Source organism: Thalassophryne amazonica, chromosome 3, assembly GCF_902500255.1.
Source record: "Thalassophryne amazonica chromosome 3, fThaAma1.1, whole genome shotgun sequence".
Classification (NCBI taxonomy): Eukaryota; Metazoa; Chordata; class Actinopteri; order Batrachoidiformes; family Batrachoididae; genus Thalassophryne; species Thalassophryne amazonica.
Genome location: NC_047105.1, coordinates 19,632,051 through 19,657,777, shown reverse-complemented (window position 1 = coordinate 19,657,777; position 25,727 = coordinate 19,632,051). Strand labels below are relative to the sequence as shown.

The 25,727-nt window shown below is 39.3% G+C and overlaps 1 protein-coding gene across 1 annotated transcript in view; it reads left to right on the top strand.

The window, feature by feature from the left end:
• The first annotated feature begins 4,011 nt into the window (after positions 1-4,011).
• Positions 4,012-25,727, top strand: part of nicn1 (nicolin 1) — a 36,152-nt gene continuing 14,436 nt past the window's right edge. The window contains exons 1-4 of the mRNA XM_034167654.1: positions 4,012-4,137; positions 12,720-12,886; positions 21,618-21,797; positions 24,983-25,096. Coding sequence (XP_034023545.1) covers positions 12,740-12,886; positions 21,618-21,797; positions 24,983-25,096 — 441 coding nt within the window. The 5' untranslated portion in view covers positions 4,012-4,137; positions 12,720-12,739. The remainder of the gene's footprint in view (positions 4,138-12,719; positions 12,887-21,617; positions 21,798-24,982; positions 25,097-25,727) is intronic.

Sequence of the window (25,727 nt, the reverse complement as noted above, 5' to 3'; positions counted from 1 at the left end):
TGAATCATATTTATCTAATAGATTACAATTTGTTCATGTAAATGGGGAATCTTCTTCACAACTAAGGTTAATTATGGAGTTCCACAAGGTTCTGTGCTAGGACCAATTTTATTCACTTTATACGTTTCCCTTAGGCAGTATTATTAGACGGCATTGCTTAAATTTTCATTGTTACGCAGATGATACCCAGCTTTATCTATCCATGAAGCCAGAGGACACACACCAATTAGCTAAACTGCAGGATTGTCTTACAGACATAAAGACATGGATGACCTCTAATTTCCTGCTTTTAAACTCAGATAAAACTGAAGTTATTGTACTTGGCCCCACAAATCTTAGAAACATGGTGTCTAACCAGATCCTTACTCTGGATGGCATTACCCTGACCTCTAGTAATACTGTGAGAAATCTTGGAGTCATTTTTGATCAGGATATGTCATTCAATGCGCATATTAAACAAATATGTAGGACTGCTTTTTTGCATTTGCGCAATATCTCTAAAATTAGAAAGGTCTTGTCTCAGAGTGATGCTAAAAAACTAATTCATGCATTTATTTCCTCTAGGCTGGACTATTGTAATTCATTATTATCAGGTTGTCCTAAAAGTTATCTGAAAAGCCTTCAGTTAATTCAAAATGCTGCAGCTAGAGTGCTGACAGGGACTAGAAGGAGAGAGCATATCTCACCCATATTGGCCTCTCTTCATTGGCTTCCTGTTAATTCTAGAATAGAATTTAAAATTCTTCTTCTTACTTATAAGGTTTTGAATAATCAGGTCCCATCTTATCTTAGGGACCTCATAGTACCATATCACCCCAATAGAGCGCTTCGCTCTCAGACTGCAGGCTTACTTGTAGTTCCTAGGGTTTGTAAGAGTAGAATGGGAGGCAGAGCCTTCAGCTTTCAGGCTCCTCTCCTGTGGAACCAGCTCCCAATTCAGATCAGGGAGACAGACATCCTCTCTACTTTTAAGATTAGGCTTAAACCTTTCCTTGGCTGGATCAGGTGACCCTGAACCATCCCTTAGTTATGCTGCTATAGACCTAGACTGCTGGGGGGTTCCCATGATGCACTGAGTGTTTCTTTCTCTTTTTGCTCTGTATGCACCACTCTGCATTTAATCATTAGTGATTGATCTCTGCTCTCTTCCACAGCATGTCTTTTTCCTGGTTCTCTCCCTCAGCCCCAACCAGTCCCAGCAGAAGACTGCCCCTCCCTGAGCCTGGTTCTGCTGGAGGTTTCTTCCTGTTAAAAGGGAGTTTTTCCTTCCCACTGTTGCCAAGTGCTTGCTCACAGGGGGTCGTTTTGACCCTTGGGGTTTTTCCGTAATTATTGTATGGCCTTGCCTTACAATATAAGGTGCCTTGGGGCAACTGTTTGTTGTGATTTGGCGCTTATTCTGGACTGCCTTTTTGTGGAGCTGCTTGTTACTCCAGTAAACCTTTTAGAACAACTCCACCCTGCGCAGCCATTTTGTGTTATGAAGCCTGATAGTCTTCTAATATGTTCTGATTCTGATACATTCTGCCCAACTTGTTTTGCATTTCCTGGTCTTGGAATTCTTTTGCAGCCATCACCAACTACTACCAAAGATATACAAGAGAGGTGGGTTGGGCTCAAAAGAAAAGAATCCATCTTAATCAGAAAAAAAAAACCTATTCAGTTTATACCAGATTTGACCGGAATCTGACTCAGGACAGAGTGTCAACCCCAGTCTAAATGGGGACTTAATCACAATCCCAGACACTTATTGCTTTAAAAAAAAAAAAAAAAAAATCAAACCAAAGGATCAATATTATTGCTCTCATTTGTAATAATTGGTTGTATTTTATTTAACTTCTTGTTTTTAACCAAATGCTGACACTGTTATTGATTTGGAATGTTTTAATTTGTTCTTTGTGTATGTTGTTTGTGTTATTGAATTTGTTCTTCAGTACTTTGTTTTTAAAGACCTACATTATTATTATTATTATTATTATTATTATTATTATTATTATTAGTATTATTATTATTATTATGTTGCACTGAGTAAACAATGCTGCATTCACATTAATGACTGAAAGTACTAAATCTGATGATTTTCCTTGATTAAATATACATATATTTGCATACGCAGTCCTGGATCCATTTTAACTGCTGTGTTAATGGTCAAATCTGGTCTGTTCTATACAGTGTGATCATGTCAAATCTCATTTGTATTGTGTTCTATTTGTGTTTGAGCAGCTTAGACATTTGTCACAGAGGTGATTCAAATCTTTTCTGTTAATGTGACTGCTGTGAGAAGAGTCCAGTCAGATACAGCTCATTTTTACACGTGAATGTGAAGTGTCCAGAGAGATTTGGGAAACAAAAAAACTAAATTTTGATTTAGGTCACTTCTGCATGTAATGTGAACGCAGCACAAAATGTGACATTGAAACACTGGATTTGGTGTGTTCATAGGAGTCAGAAAAGATCAGATGCGTGTCACATGGGGGTGACAGGGACACGGACTATGCAGGTCACTTCAGCCAGTAATGTGAACGGAACTGTAGCTGAATCCCGGGAAAAGCAGCCGAACTGTGAAACTGATGCTCACCCTGTCATTTCATAGTTAAAAAAGAAAATAAACGTTCATTTTGTTGCTTTGATGGATTAAAAAAGTTATCTTCAGGCTCATGATCCAGTCTATAGCTTTGGCACATAAAGCGTCAGGTAATAGTGTTCATTCAGAATTGATTTGAAACATTCTGGAAACCCCATTTCAGCTTTGTGGGGTTATCATTACAAGGCCAGGAAGAAATAACAGCTATTCCTGTGCTGGAGTGATAAAACCATTGGTGTGCTGTCTCACCCTGATACTAAGGCTGCACACCTGAATCTCATTTTGACAGCAGATTGTGCCTGCTGGGGATCAAGATATATATGTGTGTGTGTGTGTGTGTGTGTGTGTGTGTGTGTGTGTGTGTGTGTGTGTGTGTGTGTGTGTGTGTGTGTGTGTGTCAGTTTTTTTTTTTTTTTTTTAGAGGGAGGGAGGTGGGGGAGATTGTTTTCAAAGGCGTGTGGAAATGTGAATGAGGTGAGGAACGTGGAGGAAAAAGAGGCCATTAAATTACTCACGACAGCATAAGTCTGAGTCCATGGGGCAAGACTGCCCTCTGCTGTCCATTTGCGTACCTGCACATGAAGCCTGTTTCATGTCTGAAATTTATTTATTTATTTGATCACTTACTCGACAGTAAAGCATAATGAGACAATGGATTAACCACGTCATGATATAGAAATTAAAACAAAACAAACAAACAAAAAAAATGTGGCTTGGAGTAGGTTTATAAATGAGAATTGCTGATTTATTTGAAATAAAAACACTTTAAACTGTGTTTAAACGTCTTCAAACGTGTCTTGAATTAATTTAAGCCAGATCGTGTCATAGTTAAGTACTGTGTTTAAACAGCTACCAGGCAAAAATCGAACAATAAAAGGAAATACATTTTGTTTTTTAATGGTATAAGACATAATAATGAATTTGTATGGTTGTGCAAAACAGTGTTGTCATGTTATGTTGATACTCCATGAATTCCTGGCAGTAGAGGTTTAACATTTGACAAAAAAGTAAATCAAATACGATTTAAAATGTATATGCTTTCAGATGTAATTCGTTTTGAAATTATATATTTTCATATAGAATGGTTTGGGCTGTTTTTACAATACGAGGTGTAAATTAAATATTTGTAATATTTGCTGGGTTGAAATGTTTCACCAATACTCCTGTTATTTCAAGTGGTTTTTTTTTTCATATTAGTTATAATATTAGTAAACACGGGTTGACTGGTTGCACAAAAAAAAAAAAAAAAATCTGTCTTTACATTTTTGGCTGCTGGTTCAACAATATAAGAAATTTTGAAAATGGGTTCTTGTGAAAGCATGACAAACCTTTTAATTAACCATGTCTTTGATGAATAATTTTATAAATAGAATGTATAAACTGAGCGAGCTGCTGCTGCTGCTGCTGCTGTCTCTTTAAGACTTTTTGCGTTCCCATGGTTACAGCCAGGAAGTAATACGCTGCATTTGTAGGGTGACCTTAAGTTCTTAAACTCTTACAGTCCCCTTGTCCTTCATTTTACACTCAGTATTGCTGCTGTCTGACACGTTAAGGTAAGTCATGAGCAACATGTTGTTTTCTTGGATTTGTGTGACCTCACTCCACTGTCTACTGCTAGCACCACTTTAGCTTCCGTGCTAACAGGAAGCTATCGTTTTACGCTGTAATGTGTTGCTTCTGGAGCTGTCCGTGGTGCTAACATAGGCCTCATTACCTAACAAACAATTAAATAAGGCGCATTAAATAGTGCTGTGCTTAGATTGAATGCTAAGGACATCACTCTCTGAACAAACCGTTTCTATGCGGTTTGTGTTGTTACAACAATGAGAACATTGTTCTGTAAATGCTGTAAATTTTAAATAGGTTTTTGTAGTTTTAAGTTTGCCTCCATATTTATTGTGGGATTATTGATAATAAGAAAATATCTTGACTCAGGATGGTCCATATAAATATAGAAGTACAGTTTTATATTTGCAAACCCTATATTTCTTTTCAGTGAAGTCCTCACGCGACCATTCTTACAGTTCAGACTCATACTGTTTCAAATGTAATACTGAGTCCAATGAGGATGAAGATAACCATGTGATAATTGATTATGTGATGTGGACGAAATCACGTTTGCAGTTTTGCAATTCAATTTATTTTCATTTATATAGCGCCAAATCACAACAGAATTGCCTCAAGGCGCTTCACACAAGTAAGGTCTAACCTTACTAAGGCCGGGTTCACACAGCAGGATAATTAGGCCGATATGGGACCTGATCTTCCCCTTCCGACAATCTTAAGGACACCCCGACAATGATGATGACACTAAAGATAACCTTATCAGATATTCGTCCTGTGTGTGGTGTGTTAAGAGCATTCTGATCTGCTCGGAAGGACGTCAGGAGCGCTCCGATCGCAAATCGGGGATATTCAACATGTTGGATTTTTTTGGCCCGATATCGCAGCATGTGTTGTGTCCTCCGACCAAAACGAGCATGCAGCCTGCTGAATGTGATGTGCAGCCAATCAGGAAGCGAGGTGACGGACGCACGGAGCAGAAAATAAAATCAAAACAGCTGTTCTGACTTACCAGAAAGTCCGGTGGTCGCGCTATCTCCACTCCTTTTAAAGAACACCTTTTTTCTTTTTCTTTTTGTATCGTTTTTTTTCCCCCTCTGTTTTAAATAGTCCACAAAATACCTCAGTTTGTTTACTCTGAAGTCACGTTTAATCTTGAGAGATTTTGCTAGATTTCCTGTCTGAGCTGTGAATGTTCATGTGTGGTGTTGTTGTCCTTACCGTGTGGCTGAACACCACACACTGTACGACCAAACCTCCATGATTTTTTTATCTTCACGTGTGTTGTCTCTCAGGTTTTGGAAACCTAAAGATAATTTTTAAGATCCTGCCGTATGAACCAGGCTTAACCCCCAGAGCAGCAGTGGTAAGGAAAAAAACTCCCTCTGAGCAAGAAACCTCAAACAGACCAGTTTATTGACTAGTAGCAGAACCTTAAAAATGTGATCTCACTGGGACAGGAAGCCAGTGAAGGGATGCCAAAATGGGTGTAATGCGGTCAAACCTTCTGCTTTGTGCCAAAAGTCTGGCTGCAGCATTTTGAACCAATTGGAGACCCCTAATGCTGGACTGTGGTAAACCAGAAAATAGAACATTGCAGTATTCAAATCTAGAAGAGATAAACGCATGGATCAGCCTCTCAGCATCAGCCATAGACAGGATGGGACGAATCTTATATATTTTGCAGGTGGAAGAAAGCAGTCCTCGTAATATTTCTAATGTGGCAGTCAAAGGACAATGTAGGATCAAAAATTACCCCAAGGTTCCTCACTTTGTCAGTGTGATATATGACACACGAGCCTAGGCTAAGTGCTAACTGGTCAGATTGATGCAGATGTCTCACTGGACCAGAACCAGCATTTCAGTCTTATCAGAGTTTAAAAGTAGGAAGTCCTAGACATCCAACTTCTCACAGATGCAAGGCAATCTTCTAAGGATTTTATGTGGATGAGATTACCAGCAGTTAATGGCACGTATAACTGAGTATCATCAGCATAGCAGTGAAAGATAATCCCAAAGTGCCGCAGTATGTGCCCAAGGGGTGGTAATTAAAGGGAGAAAAGCAGAAGGCCTAAGATAGACCCCTGTGGAACCCCAAATTTCATGTCACTAAGGTTAGAGGTAGTGTTATTGTGCCAAACACAGTGAGAATGACTGGTCAAGTATGATGTCAACCAAGCAAGGGCACTCCCAGTAATCCCAAAATGATTTTCCAGCCTATCAAGTAGAATATGATGATCCATGGTATCAAACGCAGCACTGAGATCTAATGGCACCAGAACTGTAGTGGTGTCCGAATCCATTGTAAGCAGAAAATCATTCACCACTTTAGTGAGAGCCGTCTCTGTGAAATGATATTTTCAAAAAGCAGACTGCAGTGGCTCAAAGAGATTATTCTCAGTAACATAGTCCACAAGCTGCCGTGACACCACTTTTTTCCAGAATTTTAGAGCAAAATGATAGATTTGATATCGGGCGATAGTTTTTCAATACACTAGGGTCAAGATTAGATTTCTTAAGTAATGGTTTATCACTGCAGATTTGAAACATTTAGGAACAGATCAAGAAGTTAAAGAAAGATTAATAATTTCCAGCACAGTCGGCCCAAGATTGGGCCACAGGTCCTTAAACAGTTTTGTTGGTATAGGATCAAATAAGCAGGTTGTGCTTTTTGTTGACGTTACGAGTTTCGTCAGCACACCTAGTGAGATACTCTGTTCTGTAAATCTAGGTAATACCTTAGTAATGACGCCCACCTCAATACGTAGTAGGGTGTAGTGGCTGGGTTAAGGCATGCTGGGATATGTTTAAGAGCCATAATCTGTAACTGGGGAATTGTTTATAGAAGGGGGTGATATATTATGTTTCAGCACGCCACTGAAGTGTGTTTTTTTTTTTTTTTTTTTTAGGGGAAGATATATTGTCCAAACAGACAAAAATTACAAAATTACGGCCCTTTTTAGGGTAGAGATTAAAGGGGCCAAAACAGTGACATAGTCAAAATGTGGATTTTAACCTTTTAATATCTTTGTGCGCCCTCAGTAAGCCTCATTGATCTTATGGTATATGAATGTATGGAGGCTAACTGAGGGCACCGCCTATAGGTGGAGCTTCAAGTCACAACTTTTGACATTTTGGGCTACATTTGGGACCCTCCCAGGGCCTGCGCCCTGAATAAGCCTTGCTCATTTATGCATTTGGATACAGTGGGACAAGTTCTTTCCAAATTTGCATAAATGGCGGTGGCATAGTTAGGGCGCTTTTGCATAGGTGGCGCACTTTTTGTTAAGAATGTGGTATTTGGTGATTTTCATTTGGACATATCTTGGTGCGCCCACTATGGATTTCAATGAAACTTGTTTTATTATATTCCTCTGTATCTCTGCTATTCATGATAAAGATCTCAAGAAGGCGTTTTGCCTCATTAACCCTCCTTGTGCTAAAATGTTCACACCAGATCACCCTACGGTTAATCAAGAAAGAGAAAATGTTAGTTCTCCGACACTTCAATAGGTGGCTCAGCTGGCAGGTGGCAGCAATTCAGCAAAGAGGGCAAGGTTCCCAGGAGATGGCAACATCTTCTGGTGCAATTGTCTGATTATTATTTCTTATTTTGAATAAGTTGTCTTTGCTCAATGCTCTGGAATCACTAAAGTAATTCTCCCTAATGGTTAGTGGCGGCGACTATAAGAAAATTTGTTTGTGGAGCTTGATTGTGATATATGTCAAACTAAGGCAAGTAAAGGGTTAACACTTCTAATTTTGAACTATGCCATTTCCGTTCTAGACCTCTAGCCTGATGTTTGAATCATTGAACCAAGGTGAATGTGTTTTGGGGGAGCGCGGTTTTAACAAAGGTGGTGTAATCATGTCGAGTGTAGTTTTGAGCACTGAGTTTAAACTATCCACAGGGCTGTCAACTGATTGGGTATTTGCCACATGTGAAGCTAAGACATCAGGCAGTCTAGCTTCGAGTTCAGTCTTAGTTGAGGAGTTGATGCATCGCCGTAGTGATACAGAAGGTTGTTGTTCCACTAAACACGGCAGCAAAACTATAAACTTAATAAGTGAATGATCACAGACCACTGATGTAAGAGGCATGATGTCAATATTTGTGACAGCAATACCATGTGCAAACAGAAGGAACAACTTACATATGTTTCATGATTTCCAGCAAAAAAGACATTTTAACTAAAATCTTTCTTATTATGTTGGACAGTGCAAATTTTTTTGTAAATGTGTTTCAGTAAGGGCAGCACGGTGGCTTAGTGGTTAGCACTGTTGCCTCACAGCGAGAAGGTCATGGGTTTAATTCCTGCCTGTGGTCTTTCTGTGTAGAGTTTGCATGTTCTCCCCGTGTTTGTCTGGGTTTCCTCCGGGTGCTCCGGTTTCCTCCCACATCCAAAAACATGCGGGTTAGGTGGATTGGAATCTTTAAATTGTCCGTAGGTGTACGTGTTGGTGTGTCTGTGTTTGTTTGTCTGTTTGTGGCCCTGTGACAGACTGGCGTCCTGTCCTGGGTGTACCCCGCCTCGCGCTCTATGACTGCTGGGACAGGCTCCAGCCCCCCGCGACCCTTAATTGGACTAAGCGGTTGAAGATGAGAGTGAGTGAGAGTGAGTGTTTCAGTAAGGTTGAACCTCCAAAGCCCTTGCCATGTACTGTTAGCCATGCTGTATGCAGTAGCCTACTCTTCATTATACAAATAATGAATGTTTGAGTTCAGTGGTAAAAATATTTCATGAGGTGAAAGATGTTGATGTTGAATGTACCATTCAACAAGGCAAAGCTGAGTCGAATGACTCCGCTTCAGACACACCCTCATTTTACGACATGGAAGCCGGGAAGACGGCAATGAAAAAGAACTCCACCAATCACGATGCGTGCCAATAGAGCGTCAAAAGCGGCCGTCGTATCAATTGTTTTGTAGTATATAATCAAAAAAGTGTTACAGTGGTCCCTCATTAATCACTGGAGTTACATTCTAAAAAATAGCCCGTAATACGCGAAACCGCGACGTAGTCAGCGTTATTTTTTACAATTATTATAGACGTTTCAAAGCTGTAAAACCCCTCACTACACAGTTTATACACTTTCTCAATCAGGCATGAACATTTTCTCACTTTTCTCTCATGTGTAAACACTCTCAAAGTTCAAACCTTAGTAGGAAAATAATACCAAACTGTTTTCAGGCCCAAACATTTGTTTGAGAAATAAAAATAGAACATTTTCCTATAAATAATTATGATGGCATTTAGAACTAATGAATTAATTTTAACGATCAATGAACGAGGTCGGACACATAAGAAATTATTAATAGTGACTCACCAGTATTTCACAGATCGGGCCTCTGCGTCCTGGCGCTGCGCCTTTTCCCACTCACATCTCGCTGCAGCAGGTGTTTGTTTCCGTGTGACAAACACAGTTATGAGTAGTTGTTGGTGCTCTTTTCTCTTCTTGGCAACAAGATTCTTATAAACAGATATGCAGAACACAGAACACTGTAAAAAAAAAAAAGGCATGCAAAATTGGACTAAATACTCCGCGAGACAGGTGAACGGCGTTATAGCGAGGGACCACTGTATTCTCTTTTCACATGTCAATAATTCTTGACGTGGATATTTGCTCGCTCAATTAATAAGACACGCCTAATCTGTCAGATTTCTTTATTTTTTAAATGTATTTCTGTATTTATTTTATTGTGACAACCGAATGGAGACGACAAAACCTGGTTGCAGCACGGGCGAATTAAGGGAATGACGAAACCACAGTTGTTATCAATTTCATAGTCTAAAACTATCACACCACATGAAGTTAAGCTCAGCGCTGCTCTGGCTCCAGGTTCGAAGTCTGGAGAAAAAGGCGAGCAGCGCTTTCTTTGCAGTCAGCGCTGTGACCACGGATCGTGCTCCATAACAATCCCGCAAAGGCGGGATTTGTATTGATTATTATGTAGTATAATCAGGAAAGTGTTATTTATGTAACATATGCATTGATTTGTATAATGGCACTGTTTATCATGTTGATCATCTTCATTTTTATGTGGATTCCAGCGCTGGTTCATTTTGGTGTATAATTTACACCACCTCTTGACCTGGTGTATATTTTCAGCGCAGCGTACGCCAACGACCACATTGATAAATGCCAAGTAGCGCAGCCGTTTTGGCGTACACCCCATATATGCTCAAATATCGCTGTACGCAACGTTGATACATGAGGCCCAATGTGTGCATAAAGCATCCCTGTGCATCCAGTTCTGCTTCCATCAATCCACATGTAAGGGAAGTGGTAAGATGGCTGCTTCACAGCTTCAATTTACTCGCCTTATACACTATCAGGTGTACCATGTTTAGTGCAACCAGGTCAGTTTCATAAGACCACCTTAGAGCACTCATTTTATGATGATATGATCGTCTGCTATCTTGGGAATCAGATTGCAAAATTTCAGAGCACAAGGTACAACAGATGTTTTCTTTTTTTATGTGATCACAAAATTAGTGGTGAAGCAGGTGCTTTTTTCATTGTCTTATGGACACTACACATGAAAGTGAATGCATTCAAATGCAATATTTGTCAACAATATCTTTTATTTTCATAAGAAATTGGCATGCAATTAATCAATAAGCACATCCAAAAGCTTAAGTACTGAAAGTCTTTGAGATATTTCCATTTAATGTTATCTTTTTTTTCCCCGTCTTCATATATAGTAAAGGTAAATGCCACACTGGCAGAACCACTTATGTACATTAATACACATATATGCAATTCTTGCAAGACAGAAGGTATGTAGTGCGTGAGTGAACGTGGTGTGCATGTGTGACCCCCATCCACCCTTCACGATCAGCCTACACCATCCTACTCAAACCCGCCGACAACGTCTATCAGGAAGGGCCGACCACCAAAACAACACGAAGACAGACAAGAATGAAAGACAACTGGTGGAGGCAATAACTGTGAAGTGATGAGAAATGAGACACCAAGGAGTGCAGTATAGTATTTGTTGTGTTGAGCCTCTGTACACATGTGGTGTCACACATCGCTGTTATAGCAGACGGCATGGCTGCCCGCTGGTGGCTTTAGACCAGCCATACAAAAACGCTCTTAACTTTAACATAAGTGATCACACATGCCTACAACTTTTCATACGGGGTATCAATATCTTAATCTACCAACCCAGTTGTAAATTATCAGTGGGTTTTCTTTTCCTTTAATGTGGAGGCATTTTGTAGTGTCCATAGCCAATGATATCCATGGCTCTAGCAAGTCAAAAGGACCATAATACTTCCAAATGAGAGTGTTTGAATATAACTCAAAAAATGTACCCATATGAAATTCACAGAACTTTAACCATCCATCAAATTCAGAAATACCTCAATTTTTAAGTATTTTCAACTTTGTAGATTGTAACACAGGACATACCGTGCAATTTAGAAGATTGTAATTGTGGTAGTAAACTCACTAAAATATGATAACTTTGATGCTATATTTATCATTTAACATTGATAAATATATATTAAACTGATTTCATTAAATACATGACATTGTAGGTATTTTAAGTCGCCATTGTGACATTGTCTGTGGACACTACATTGTGTACGGACACTACACCTGATGAATGGAAACTCCATATTTGTTTTAAAATTTATTATTGTCCAACATTTGCTGTGTTTCTATGCTATGACAAGTGAATGCCAACACAAAACACAGAAATAATGCTGTAGTATTGATGTATGTGGATTGTAAATTTCTCACACTGTCTATTTCAGGTCTGCACAAAGTAATTAACCCCAAAATATGTTTATATGTGGCTATATAAGGAGTTTTATCACAACATAACTTTTCTGTAAATTATATAATGATGACAGATTTCAAGTTTCAGCTGCCTGACATTGAAATACAAACTTGAGTATTATACATCAAAATAAACATTAATTTTTGTGTTATTGTATTATGTTTGTAATTGCTCAAAAGCTATAGCCACACATTTTGTTCTTATGCTACAAAATAACGATGAAAATCACTTGAAGTTAAGAATGATAAAGATGCATAACATCAGGAAGAAGAATGATAACTGAATCTGGTTTTTGCAGACATTATTGTGAAAGCTTATATGCACATCTCAGTCAATTATCAGTCATACTGAGGACAGAAGTATTTCCCAAAGCTTGCATAACAGTACTTTTCAACAATAGTACACCTGATATTGTACAAGGCCACTACATACAACAGTGTGGACATTCAGTCCAGAGTATACAGATACACCAGTGGTTCAAGTGAATGATTAGCTCTTGTCAATTGTTTTGGCCACTAATAAATAAAATAATAAAAAATAAAAACATTACATTAATGATAAACAGTTTATTCTTTCAAAAAAAATATACAATGATAAACATTGTTTATGTTTTCGAAAAAATATTTGTTTCACAATAAATCATCTTCGATTACACATCACAGAACCTCACAATTTTCACCCATGTCATGTCCTACTTCAGTCGCAAAGTCAACTATAATTACTGTCATTCATTGTTATCAGTCCAAACATAAATTTAAATGAATGAATTTTTGTTCACAGATTTCATTTGTGTCCAGAAAATGAGTGGCAGCATCGATGATAACAAGCCTGTGACCTGCACAGTCAAGCCTCCGGTCTTCCTGCAGATTGGAGATGCCAAAACAGATACGTGTCCATCTGGTGTCTGTGTTGTAGATGTCACCCTTCCCTTTGGAAATCCTGTAAATGTAAGAGGGGGCACAGCTCAGACAGATTTTGTATTTGTGCAGAATTATAGTGCATTACATTCTGTTCTTCAACATCACTTCCAAAATGCAAACTCATTCATGGATGAAAACTGGAATATTCAGCAGAGTAATGATAGAAGTGTAATGTTATTATATTGCTGCTCAGAGTGCAGTAGCTTTTGATCTATCCTGACATTCTCTCATACTTTGTATTAACCTTAATTTTCTTCAGTACCTCACATACTGGAGTCTGCCAGCAGCCCCATCTAATAAAGTAGGAATCGAAAATGTATTTCCTCTCTCAAGAGATACTTTGAATATTTTGGTTGCTGACCTACTTTTTTATCATTTATTCTTAATTAACATTTAATTTTCAAAAGAGTGAATCCTCATTAGCTCACAAGTATCAACTTTCAGAGATACGCTGAGAGCAGGTTTACTCACCAAGGAATTAGTTTTGCCAAAGGTTCTTTACACTGCTCTCTTCAGATTATATCACCATAAATGTGATTTGGGAGACATAATGTGGCTCAGACAAAGGCTTCCATTGTGAGTTGGAGACATGTTTCATCAGGGCATCAACATAATTTAATTTGTCTGATTTATTGGACAAGACTTGTTATTTGTACCTTTAATCTGGCAGATCACCACAGGCAACCTTGTGCCTATTTATAACAACAACCTTGAAATTTAGTCAAGTTGGGTCCTGTGCTGAAAATGCAAGTGGTTGTTCTCTCCCTACACAGGTTATGCATGGTGCTTACTTTTTATTATTATATAAATTCAGTATTAAGTTATCTGCTTGCATGCGTATATATACACTCAACAAAAATATAAATGCAACACTTTTGGTTTTGCTCCCATTTTGTATGAGACGAACTCAAAGATCTAAAACCTTTTCCACATACACAATATCACCATTTCCCTCAAATATTGTTCACAAACCAGTCTAAATCTGTGATAGTGAGCACTTCTCCTTTGCTGACATAATCCATCCCACCTCACAGGTGTGCCATATCAAGATGCTGATTAGACACCATGATTAGTGCACAGGTGTGCCTTGACTGTCCACAATAAAAGGCCACTCTGAAAGGTGCAGTTTTGTTTTATTGGGGGGGGGGATACCAGTCAGTATCTGTTGTGACCACCATTTGCCTCATGCAGTGCAACACATCTCCTTCGCATAGAGTTGATCAGGTTGTCAATTGTGACCTGTGGAATGTTGGTCCACTCCTCTTCAATGGCTGTGTGAAGTTGCTGGATATTGGCAGGAACTGGTACACGCTGTCGTATACGCTGGTCCAGAGCATCCCAAACATGCTCAATGGGTGACATGTCGGGTGAGTATGCCGGCCATGCAAGAACTGGGACATTTTCAGCTTCCAAGAATTGTGTACAGATCCTTGCAACATGGGGCCATGCATTATCCTGCTGCAACATGAGGTGATGTTCTTGTGTTCTTGTTCATGTATGGCACAACAATGGGCCTCTGGATCTCGTCACGGTATCTCTGTGCATTCAAAATGCCATCAATAAAATGCACCTGTGTTCTTCGTCCATAACAGACTCCTGCCCATACCATAACCCCACCGTCACCATGGGCCACTCGATCCACAACATTGACATCAGAAAACCGCTCACCCACACGACGCCACACACGCTGTCTGCCATCTGCCCTGAACAGTGTGAACCGGGATTCATCCATGAAGAGAACACCTCTCCAATGTGCCAAACGCCAGCGAATGTGAGCATTTGCCCACTCAAGTCGGTTACGACGACGAACTGGAGTCAGGTCGAGACCCCGATGAGGACGACGAGCATGCAGATGAGCTTCCCTGAGACGGTTTCTGACAGTTTGTGCAGAAATTCTTTGGTTATGCAGACCAATTGTTTCAGCAGCTGTCCGAGTGGCTGGTCTCAGACGATCTTGGAGGTGAACATGCTGGATGTGGAGGTCCTGGGCTGGTGTGGTTACACGTGGTCTGCGGTTGTGAGGCTGGTTGGATGTACTGCCAAATTCTCTGAAATGCCTTTGGAGATGGCTTATGGTAGAGAAATGAACATTCAATACATGAGCAACAGCTCTGGTTGACATTCCTGCTGTCAGCATGCCAATTGCACGCTCCCTCAAATCTTGCAAATCTGTGGCATTGTGCTGTGTGATAAAACTGCACCTTTCAGAGTGGCCTTTTATTGTGGGCAGTCTAAGGCACACCTGTGCACTAATCATGGTGTCTAATCAGCATCTTGATATGGCACACCTGTGAGGTGGGATGGATTATCTCAGCAAAGGAGAAGTGCTCACTATCACAGATTTAGACTGGTTTGTGAACAATATTTGAGGGAAATGGTGATATTGTGTATATGGAAAAAGTTTTAGATCTTTGGGTTCATCTCATACAAAATGGGAGCAACACCAAAAGTGTTGCGTTTATATTTTTGTTGAGTGTGTGTGTGTATATATATCTATATATATCTATATATATCTATATATATATATATCTATATATATCTATGACTAATGCGCAGGAAGTGCACAGTTACTTAGACATCTATGTTTTTCACATGTTTCTGACATGACGCATTGGAAGTCCATTTACATTGGTTTGACATTTTATTTTGAAAGGCGGAAATGAAATGTGCATGACACCAGTCAGAACCTCTAAATGTATTTTATTGTGCATGAAAGTTTAGGTGCATTAAATAACTCTAGTGGACAAAAACACTGCAATAAAAAACTGTATGAATTGATGAATTGTACATCTTCCTTAATTGACTCCTCTTGGACTTAACAGCGGCATTACTTCTGGTTTTAATGCAAACCAGAATAAAAATATAACATTTATTTTGCTTTTGGAAAGCTGCACGAAACAAGTTAATATCGCAGTTACTAAGCTATATGTTTACGATATATTGTGCAGCCCTAATTTACACCATGTTCAGCTCCATTTATCCTAATCTTTCCCTGCTAATCACAGGGTATACATTCTCCACAGCCAGTCGGTGTCAGAGGAAAAGTTAATCACAAATGTATCTGGACAATTTAGAACACACTGCTATTATGACTATAAATAAAGATGAAAAACTGGCACACATATCTTTTGATAAGGTGATTTTTAAGATCCGATCCATGTAGAGTTTGCATGTCCTCATATATTAATTTCTGTGGCTGCTCCATTGTCCTTCCACTATCAAAACATGCATGTGAGGTTCTTATTCCTTGTAGATGCAGAGCTGGTGTTGCTGACCGAACAGTACCTCTTAAAAATCAGTCCGCCCTGCCTTTCACTGCACATGCGTCATTTCTGTGCGTCAACCACGGTTCACCGATTATCACCTTGTTTCTGCTTAAAACTGCACTCCAGTCATCATCTGTCTCAGCAACAGATGTCTGCAGATTTTATACAACTCATTTCCACATAAATTCAGCATTATTTCATAATAAAAGACAGAGGAAGCAATCAGCGCAGTAGCGAACCGAAGCAATCAGCGCAGTAGCGAAGCAAGCAGCTGCTGCTGCTGCCGCTGCTGTGTTCACTGCGCCCTCCATCATTTCGAAGCATCAGGAGTGACTCATCGATATTCACTTCGTTTTTGCTTAAAACTGCCTTGTTTCTGCTTCAAACTGACTTTAGAATGATTTAAGAGGTTTTACCTTGTCATCAGATGGTTAATAATAATGGTTAATTCCCTTTGATAATTTTGGGTGTCATCTCAGATGAGCCGCCTCAGATGAGCCGCTGTGGTCCCAAATGACACATGCATAGTAAAGGCAGGGCGGACCAATTTTTTTGGGGGGGAACCATTCGGTCTGCGACACCGGCACTTCCAGTTGTGCTGCCAGGGATTTTGTGCGTGTATGCATGCATGAGTTTGGCTTTGATCATAGAGAAACTGGAGAGCTAACATTTGCCTTTTGGTATGCATATGTATTTTGGGACAAGGATGAATGCTGCAAAATGGAAAGTTGATAAGATTAATGTTTTTGGAGAAATTAGCGATATTGGGTAACAACAGTGAACTGTGGATGTTGTGCTGCAATGCACCGTGGGAACTTGGGGTTTTATATATTGTTATTGTGGTTCATGTTAATTCAACAGTGTTGCTAGTGTTATTGATTTATTCAGTTTTTGTAGTTCAATTAGTTTAGTCAGTTTAGTTAAGTATCATGTTGCCATTACCATGAGTGAAAGGTGTTGTGAGTTTGATGTGTTCCACCCATCTCTGTTTGTGGGTGTGTAAAAAATAAAAGCACCTGCTTGCGGCAGAATGCAGAAAAGACAAAAAGCTCCGGGTGCATGCGTATAACTTCGATCACAGACAAACTGGGGAGAGCTGACATTTGCCGTTTGGTATGCTTATGTTTTTTGGGTCAAGGATGAATGCTGCCAAACGTCACGTTGATAGGATTAATATTTTTGAAGAAACTGCAGATAATAGCTAACAACACTGACAATGAATGTTGATAATTACATTCTGAACTCACATGCCAAATGGTAAATCATCAATATATTAAAAGCGTGCATAGATGTTTTTATTAAATAACTTCAATAGTCAGTACGTAATATCATTATAAATACATTCAAAATAAATGGAAGACACAAATGAAAACACTTATTTCCATTGTGGTCCATTTAAAAATCAAATGACAAAATAGAATTAATAATAACATAATAATAATGATAATAATAATAATAGTATTTATATGATAACAAGAACCTAAACAATTTGTAAATAAATTAAGACAGTAAATTAACATTAAAAAATATGTAACAGGAAATAAAAAGGGTTGAATTCTTCTAAAAACTCTTCTAAAAACTGTTGAGGTCTAAGGTTCTATAAACATTCTGGACTCACATGCCATGCCAACTTATTATAGAAACTCTGCATAATGTATTGCCACCCTTGAAAAATTTCAGCTACCTATTGTATAAACTACCCAATCTAGAGCCCATGGATCCCCATGGGCAGCACGTTAGTAAATTTTATACTCCTAAATATCATTTTTGCTGTCTAAAAAAGTTCATATCAGTCAGGCTCCAGTTCCAACCATCCCAAATTGTCCGGCCACCTCTTTAGTAAGAGAGTCTGCTCCTGGTATGTAGTTTTCACTTCAATCTGTCATGTTAAAATTTGAAATTAATGGAAAAATTGTTGATTGTATTCCTTTTACATACACCTTCAATGATTTTGGGAACTGATTTCATCCCAGTAACATAGAGAGAGGGGGCCTGAATAATGAAATAACAATGCATAATTGTGATGACAAATATCTGTGCAGGTTAGCAAAAATTGCACACACTAAGATTTCATGAGGACTCAAACTTGAATGCTATTCATTTACTCTCTGATTAAAAATCAGTCCAGCAACTCCATTATGGAAATTGCAGTTGACGTTCCTGTCTCAAACTTTACTGTTTCCTTTCAGTTTTGGGTCAGCTGAAAATTGAATCTGCTTTAATTTTCTTGAGTAATTTGGAAGAAGCTATCCATGTGTTTATTTCCTTAAATGCTTCAAGCTGCCTGTATGTTTTGATCAACCATTTATTCATGAATGCCATCAGCTTGCCAAAGTGCTGCAGCCAGTAGTAGAGAAGCTTGAATCTTCGACTGGACTGGGTTGCTTGACGTGAGGGTGTTTCGCTTCAAATTACAGAAGCTTCCTCAGCTAAAATTCTTGTTCTGGTAGTCTGACTTCTGTCTTGACTCTTGTAGAGAAGAATAAACCAAATCAAATCAATTTTATTTATATAGCGCCAAATCACAAACAGTTGCCCCAAGGCGCTTTATATTGTAAGGCAAGGCCATACAATAATTACGGAAAAACAAAAAAAACAGAAGCCAACAAGAGAAAACTCCAGCTTTTGTTGGCTTCTGGTTTATTCTTCTCTACAAGAGTCAAGACAGAAGTCAGACTACCAGAGCAAGAATTTTAGCTGAGGAAGCTTCTGTGATTTGAAGCGAAACGTCCTCACGTCAAGCAACCCAGTCCAGTCGAAGATTCAAGCTTCTCTACTATGGAAACCACCTGGACAACTGAGAGCCTACACAGAAATGCTGCAGCCAGGTTTTTTTGATTGGAAAAGCATCATACAAGTGTTGTTCTGGCTTCACTTTACTGTTTTCTACTGCTCTTTGTGATTCTTTTTTTTCTTCCTGTATGATTCTTTTATTACTATTACTTAAAGTTTCCAGTGGTCTAGTACCATTGCTGCTATTACTCGGATTGGCAGTCGTCATGTCGAATCACTCAGCATTTCTCTTCGCATTTGTAGTCTTCATATCTATTTTGGCCCCACCTAGTCTCTTGTTGCTGTAAAATGCCCGCTCTGGTTGAAAATGAATGGCAGCTGGTTGCTTTGCCTCTGTCACTTGTAGCTAATGTGATTAAGGGGTGATGGGGTCCCAGCCATGTTTGACAGCATTGGAAAAATATGTGGTGTCTCCCTCTGCCTAACAAACTACATAATGGCACCATTTCCAAGTCTTTTTCTGCATTGTTTATTTGGTAAAAAGAAGTTTTTCATATTGGCAAAAATAACAATGGCATGTTGGCAGTGGTGGGCACAGTTCGGATAATCCGATAACAGATAATTATTGAAGATAATGTTTTCATTATCGGATTATCTTTGTAGATAACTTTAAAAACCATTATCGGACTAATTATCTTCCGAGAAATTTTTGTCTGATAACTTTTATACCGATAACGTAGTAAACAAAGCTGAACAGCGGCAAACATTTTAAAAATTTAAAATCAGTTGAGCACCTACATGTTAAGTTTCATAACAGATGTATATTGTAGTTCTACCCTCTGCAAACAGAAGAGAGCTGTTTCCAGGAGAAACTGCTCCATCCTCTGCAGGCAAATGAGAACTGGTCACAAAAAAAAGAAAAATCATTTCCTTTAACCCCATACTGATATGCCGGCAATATCACCCAAGTCATCCAGAGGCATACATTTTTAACTTATGGTTCAAATTTTGACCAAACTAATTTTGGACAAGTTATTTAAAATTACTGTCATGTCTGAAGTTTTATAAAGTGAAAATATCAGGTATATGTTTTAGTTTTAAAGTAATGTGCTAATTTTTAAGGTTTTAGTGAGCACATGCTATGCCCAGCAGTGCATTATGGGTAGGATAGGGTAATCTCAGTACGTTCACAACAGGATAAATGCATTTCAGACACTCTGTTCAGGCTCCCCGGACAACAGCATTAAACTCGAGTGCCTAAAACTCTTGTGAATATATTCTCTGGGTTTATAGACGTTATTGTATTTGCGTTTGTTAAATTTCACGCATCTTAAATGTAGCAGACACGGATTATCTAGAATTTTGTTTTGGCATGTTTTCAAGGCCTCTACTGCCATCTACTGGCCAGTAGTGTTCATGGCAGTATTCGTCCTGAAGCTGGGCAGACACTGTATTATATTTTAATCGCTGTACTCAGTTTTAGTTCAAACTGTACCACAGAACCGCACGGTGTAAAAGTTCAGAGCGCACGATTTATGTGCTCACACACATTGTACGTTCAAAAACCACACGTCGAACTCGTGTTTCCAGAAGCAAAACGTAAGCTTTTTTTTTTTTCAAACTTAATTTACAAAAACTCTCGATGGGAGACATCAAAGTTTAAAAACAAAACAAAAAAACATTACAAGACAGCTCTGCGGTGTTTGCACATGCACAGTACGAGCGGTTGGATGCTTGTAGCTCTTCAGCAGCAGGATACCCTCACGACGGCCGATGTACACTACACGATGCAGGACGCGTGATTAACCTGAAACTCAGTCCAAAAAATTCTTGCACAAATGAAAAATCATCTGAAAAAGAGCCAAAACTCGCACAGTGTAAAGCCAACATTTATGTGTCAAGACAGTACTGAGTGCACGTTTTACAATATAATAAAACGTGCGCACATCATAAAACATGCGCACATTCTCTCCACATGCAAAACATTTTGCGATGACACTTCCAGGGCTCCATAAAAATGCCTGTTTTTACAAATAAAAAAATGGAAATCCTTTGCCATCTGTCTGTGTTTGTTACAAAACCTCAGAATTAGTGCATTATTCAACATTAAAAGATATATGTTATATTTTAACTTTGTACAAATGACAGAATTGACATTAATGGAGTTAATCTATCAGTATTCACACCAAACCATTAGTCAGCATGACTTTATTTTCCAAGACCTCTGCCTGACCAGAGCGTTGTGATTGGTAGAGAGCTGGCTTTGTGGCTGTTCTCATGGTGCTTCTGGAACCCGTGTAGTAAACAAGACCTTCCAGCAGGGGGCAGGATGTTCAAAGACAGAAGTGTGGGCCCATTGTTTGGGTCTATTGTCGTTTTTGATGCTACCAGAAGCGGTCGTGGTGTTAAAACTCAAATTCAGTTTATTAGTAGTTGCAAATGTACCAGACACAATACTGGAATTTATCGGTTATCTGTAACTTCCGATACATTTTTGGGTGGTTTATCGGTTTATCTTTATCAAAGATAACTTTTCAGTTATCTGATTATCTGTTATCGAAGTTAATTTTTTTGGTTATCTGTGCCCACCACTGCATGTTGGTGAAAGGCTCATATCGGCTGACATTATCAGCCAACCGATAATAGCTGTCAGGCTCTACTGAGCAACATGACTGTAGTTGGGTGCCTGCATTTGGTGTGTTTACTCCATCCACTCCTAATTTGACATTCATTTGGAATGGACATTCTGTGTCTTCCAGATTGAGGAAATCACCTTCAAGAACTACTACACAGCTTTTTTGACTGTGCGTTTGCTGAGGCGACACCCAGGGCAGAATGCTCCTGCTGAGTGGAGCACAGCTCTCAGACAGCTGACTCTGATGGAAAACCCACACACTGAGGGAGGCTCCCAAGACTACTTCTCTATTCACAGGACACAGGTGGGCTGTTCATGTTTGGGTGGAGGAAGTCACTCTACCTGTACGGCCAGTGGAGCCTTTATTGAGTACGAGTATTAACAAACATTAAAATACTGACCTCTACATTCCTCACACTTGCGTATCTGTGAAAATGTCAGTCTGCTTATAAGTTTGTGCCTGGCTGTCAGCACCCCCCCCCCCCCCCCCCCCACACACACACACACACACATACACACACACACACACACAATGTGAGACCAGCTTCATTTGGTGAAGGCCAAATAATAAACTGTCCTTTTAAATTTGACAGTAAATGATGAGACTTGCAGCTGAACTTCTTATCACATCTGCAAAACATGTCCTGTTGAGCAAAACTAACACAGTCCCCCACATTTCAGAGCTCCTCATTTTCCCTCTCAGCTGTCCGTGGAGGCGAGCCAGCCAACTCCCTATAAAAGCATTGAAACAAAGTCACAACTTGTTCATTTCTTCTATGCATTTCTTGTTTATTGGGCCTGGCGATACAAGCAGATGGTGATTTAAAATTTGTATACTTTGGATGGGGTCCCAAACCTGATATTGTTTAACCCCATACCACCTGCCTCATTTTTTGCTTGTCAGTATCTTACAAATAAAAAGTGAAATTTCCCATTGATGGGATATACAGGCTTAGAAGGGGTTAATGGAAGAAAATCATCTGTATACATAAATTTAATTTATTTCAAGTTTATGTGGATCTTTTGTTTCTTTTAAATATATTTGGTTTATAATGTATGGGTTGCAGATCGGGGATCAGCACCCTGTAAGTCAATTCTTTTAAGAACACAGGTCATTATATTTGTTTCAGTAGAATGAAACTGTTATTTTCTTACAATTTCAATTTATTTTCATTTATATAGTGCCAAATCACAACAGAGTTGCCTCAAGGCGCTTCACACAAGTACGGTCTAACCGTACTAATCCCCAGAGCAGCAGTGGTAAGGAAAAACTCCCTCTGAGGAAGAAACCTCAAGCAGACCAGACTCAAAAGGGTGACCCTCTGCTTGGGCCATGCTACAGACATAAATTACAGAACAATTCACAAAACGAATATACAGGAAATACTGTCGGTGCACAGGACAGGAAGGTCTCCAGCACAAATATCACACCCATCTCTGGATGGAGCTACACCTTAAACAGAGAGGAAAAAAACAGAATCAGGCATCAGAAAGACAAGAAATACAGTATAATTTGTCAGCATTAAACAACAAGAAAAATAGGAAATACTAAGGTGATCACCAGCCACTAGCCCTAAGCTTCACTAAAAGACCCAGAATTTAGATAAAGTTGAGGCCGTGGCACGCTCTGTTTCCTAATAAAATGAATTAAGTGTGTAAAAAGCATAGAACTATCCCATGCCAGTATGCTAGCCATACGAAAGGGAAAATAAGTGCATCTTAAGTCTGGACTTGAAAGTCTCCACAGAATCTGACTGTCTTATTGATGCAGGGAGATCATTCCACAGAATAGGGCCACAATAAGAGAAAGCTCTATGTGCCGCAGACTTCTTATTCACCCTAGGGACACAAAGTAGTTCTGCACCCTGAGAACGCAATACCCAGGCCGGTACGTAAGGTTTAATTAGGTCAGCTAGGTAGGGAGGTGCCAGTCCGTGAACAGTTTTAGAGACTAGTAGCAGAAAATTAAAATCTGATCTCACTGGGACAGGAAGCCATTGAAGGGATGCCAAAATGGATGGCACTGTGTAGTGAGTGTTTTCTTGGTGAATGAACTTCATCTGAATAAATTTTTATCTGTAGATGAAATTTCCATTGCAGAGGTTATGTTCCTGTATGTCTGTCCTGTTATACCATACTCTGTAATATTACCTATGGGCATGAGACAGTAGTGGCTACATCAGTTTGACTTCCAACCTTCACCCAACTGATTGAGCTGTGAATGACCTTGCCAGGGCAGTTCTGGAGTCTACCTAAGTGTGCGACACATTTGATTCAAATTAAGTTGTAAGTTCCTTGACCTTTGCCAAATAGAATTTTTGAATGGAATTTGAGTAACCAACCTTCACTGACATACCAAGTTGAGCAGAAAACAGTAAAAGGACGTGGGTAGAGTCAGCCAAAGACCCTTTGGCAAACTTGACCTCAGTGGGCAATTCCAGAACCCACCCCCCCATATGTGTGTCATGTTGAATGCAAAATTCAGAGTGAAGAATTTAAATTTAGATCTTGAAACAAACTTCCTTAAGTCATCTATGCACATATGGCGCCTACACCTTTGATCCCATTGACCTTGATGCCAATGATTAGCCTTTGCTAAATTTGATGTCACCTGGGAATTCCAGATCCCAACTACATATGCGTGCCACGTTTGCTGAACATTCATCCTAAAAAACAAACAAACATACATACATAATTTTATCCTTTGACCCCAGCGACCTTGACCGTTGCCAGAACAAACCCTTTAAGGGTCATTTTTAGTTTCATTTCTAGTTTGGTGGAAATTGGACCTTCAATTCAGATCACCTGCTGCATGTTATGATCTGATGGTCCGTTTCACCTGGGGCAGCCTGTCAGTGTGTGCACCGTGTACATGCTCAATGCAGCCCATTGCAACAGCGATATATGTTTTTATGTATGTCCATGTGAGGATGACAAGCAGACACACACACGTCACACATAGGAGATCAAATGAACAGGTACGTCAAAATTTTGACTTTTGACCCCAATTACCTTGACCACTGCCACCCCACCCCCCACAAACAATACATACATTAGGTACCATCAAATCACTCATGTTTAAGCATCTTTGAATTAATAGGATATTTTTGAAGCTTAAGCTCAATATTTTCAAGGTTAAATGTGACCAAGGAGGACATCATTGCTGCATTTTCTCTGAATAAAATGATAAACAAGCTGTGATTTTAAATTTGCTCCTGTTTAAGGCCTTTGAGATTGTGACACACATGAGAAGATCTTTTGGAGTGATAGCATATCTGGACAGATTATTATTAGTAGTAGAATTTGAATATGGAAATATATCATTTCTGCACTTTAAAAAAATATTTTCATGTTTATATCATAAAAATAAATATGATTTTGTAAGTATGGATACGCCCTATCCTTTTCACTTCGCAGTATTTTCTATGATGCTGTCTGTTTGTACTAATCAGTTTCATGTGTAAGAACCACTTGCCTTTTTTTGTACAGATGCTGGTGGAACCAGATCACGTGACATCTGTGAGACTAATCTTAAGACAGCCATCCTCGGCTTGGTTAACTTTCAACCTTGAAGACATCAAAATATACCCTCATATCGAGCCGGTTAGTCTTCGTGACTCAGTTATACATCAGCTGTGTGTGTTTATTCACATCTGGTGACAACAAAAGTCACTTAATCAGTAGTAATCAGTGAGATGGCTGTTTGGCCAATGCTCTTGTTACCAGAACTGTCATACATTTTGCAGTAGCATATATCTCATGGATGTTGTCGTCAAAGTTGCACACTGTCAGTTGACACACTCTTATCAGGAACATCATGTGTCCAAGTGTCAGTCATTGTCTATCTTCTTGATTATCGTTATCTCAGAAGAACCAAACTGACCGATGATGGAATCAGTTTGTGTTCTCCACACATGCAAAACAAAAGACTTGTGCACACGTGAAACATTCTCTGTTTCGCAGTTGTGAATCTCACACCGTCTGGCGGTCTGTGACTCACACGAGAGGTCGGTTTCAGCAGAGTTCCAGTTCAGGGCACAGACACACCTTGTGAAGTATGGACAATAAGATAACATCGGGGCATGGCAGAAGTCCATAACACGTGCTACACCTCCTCTATATAACCCTCTCAACTTGGGAGAATGTGTCGTCGTCATCATCATCACTGCCCGTGAATTCGCGAAATCGACACCATCCATATCCTCACTCGCCATTGTTTATGGCCCCTTCACAC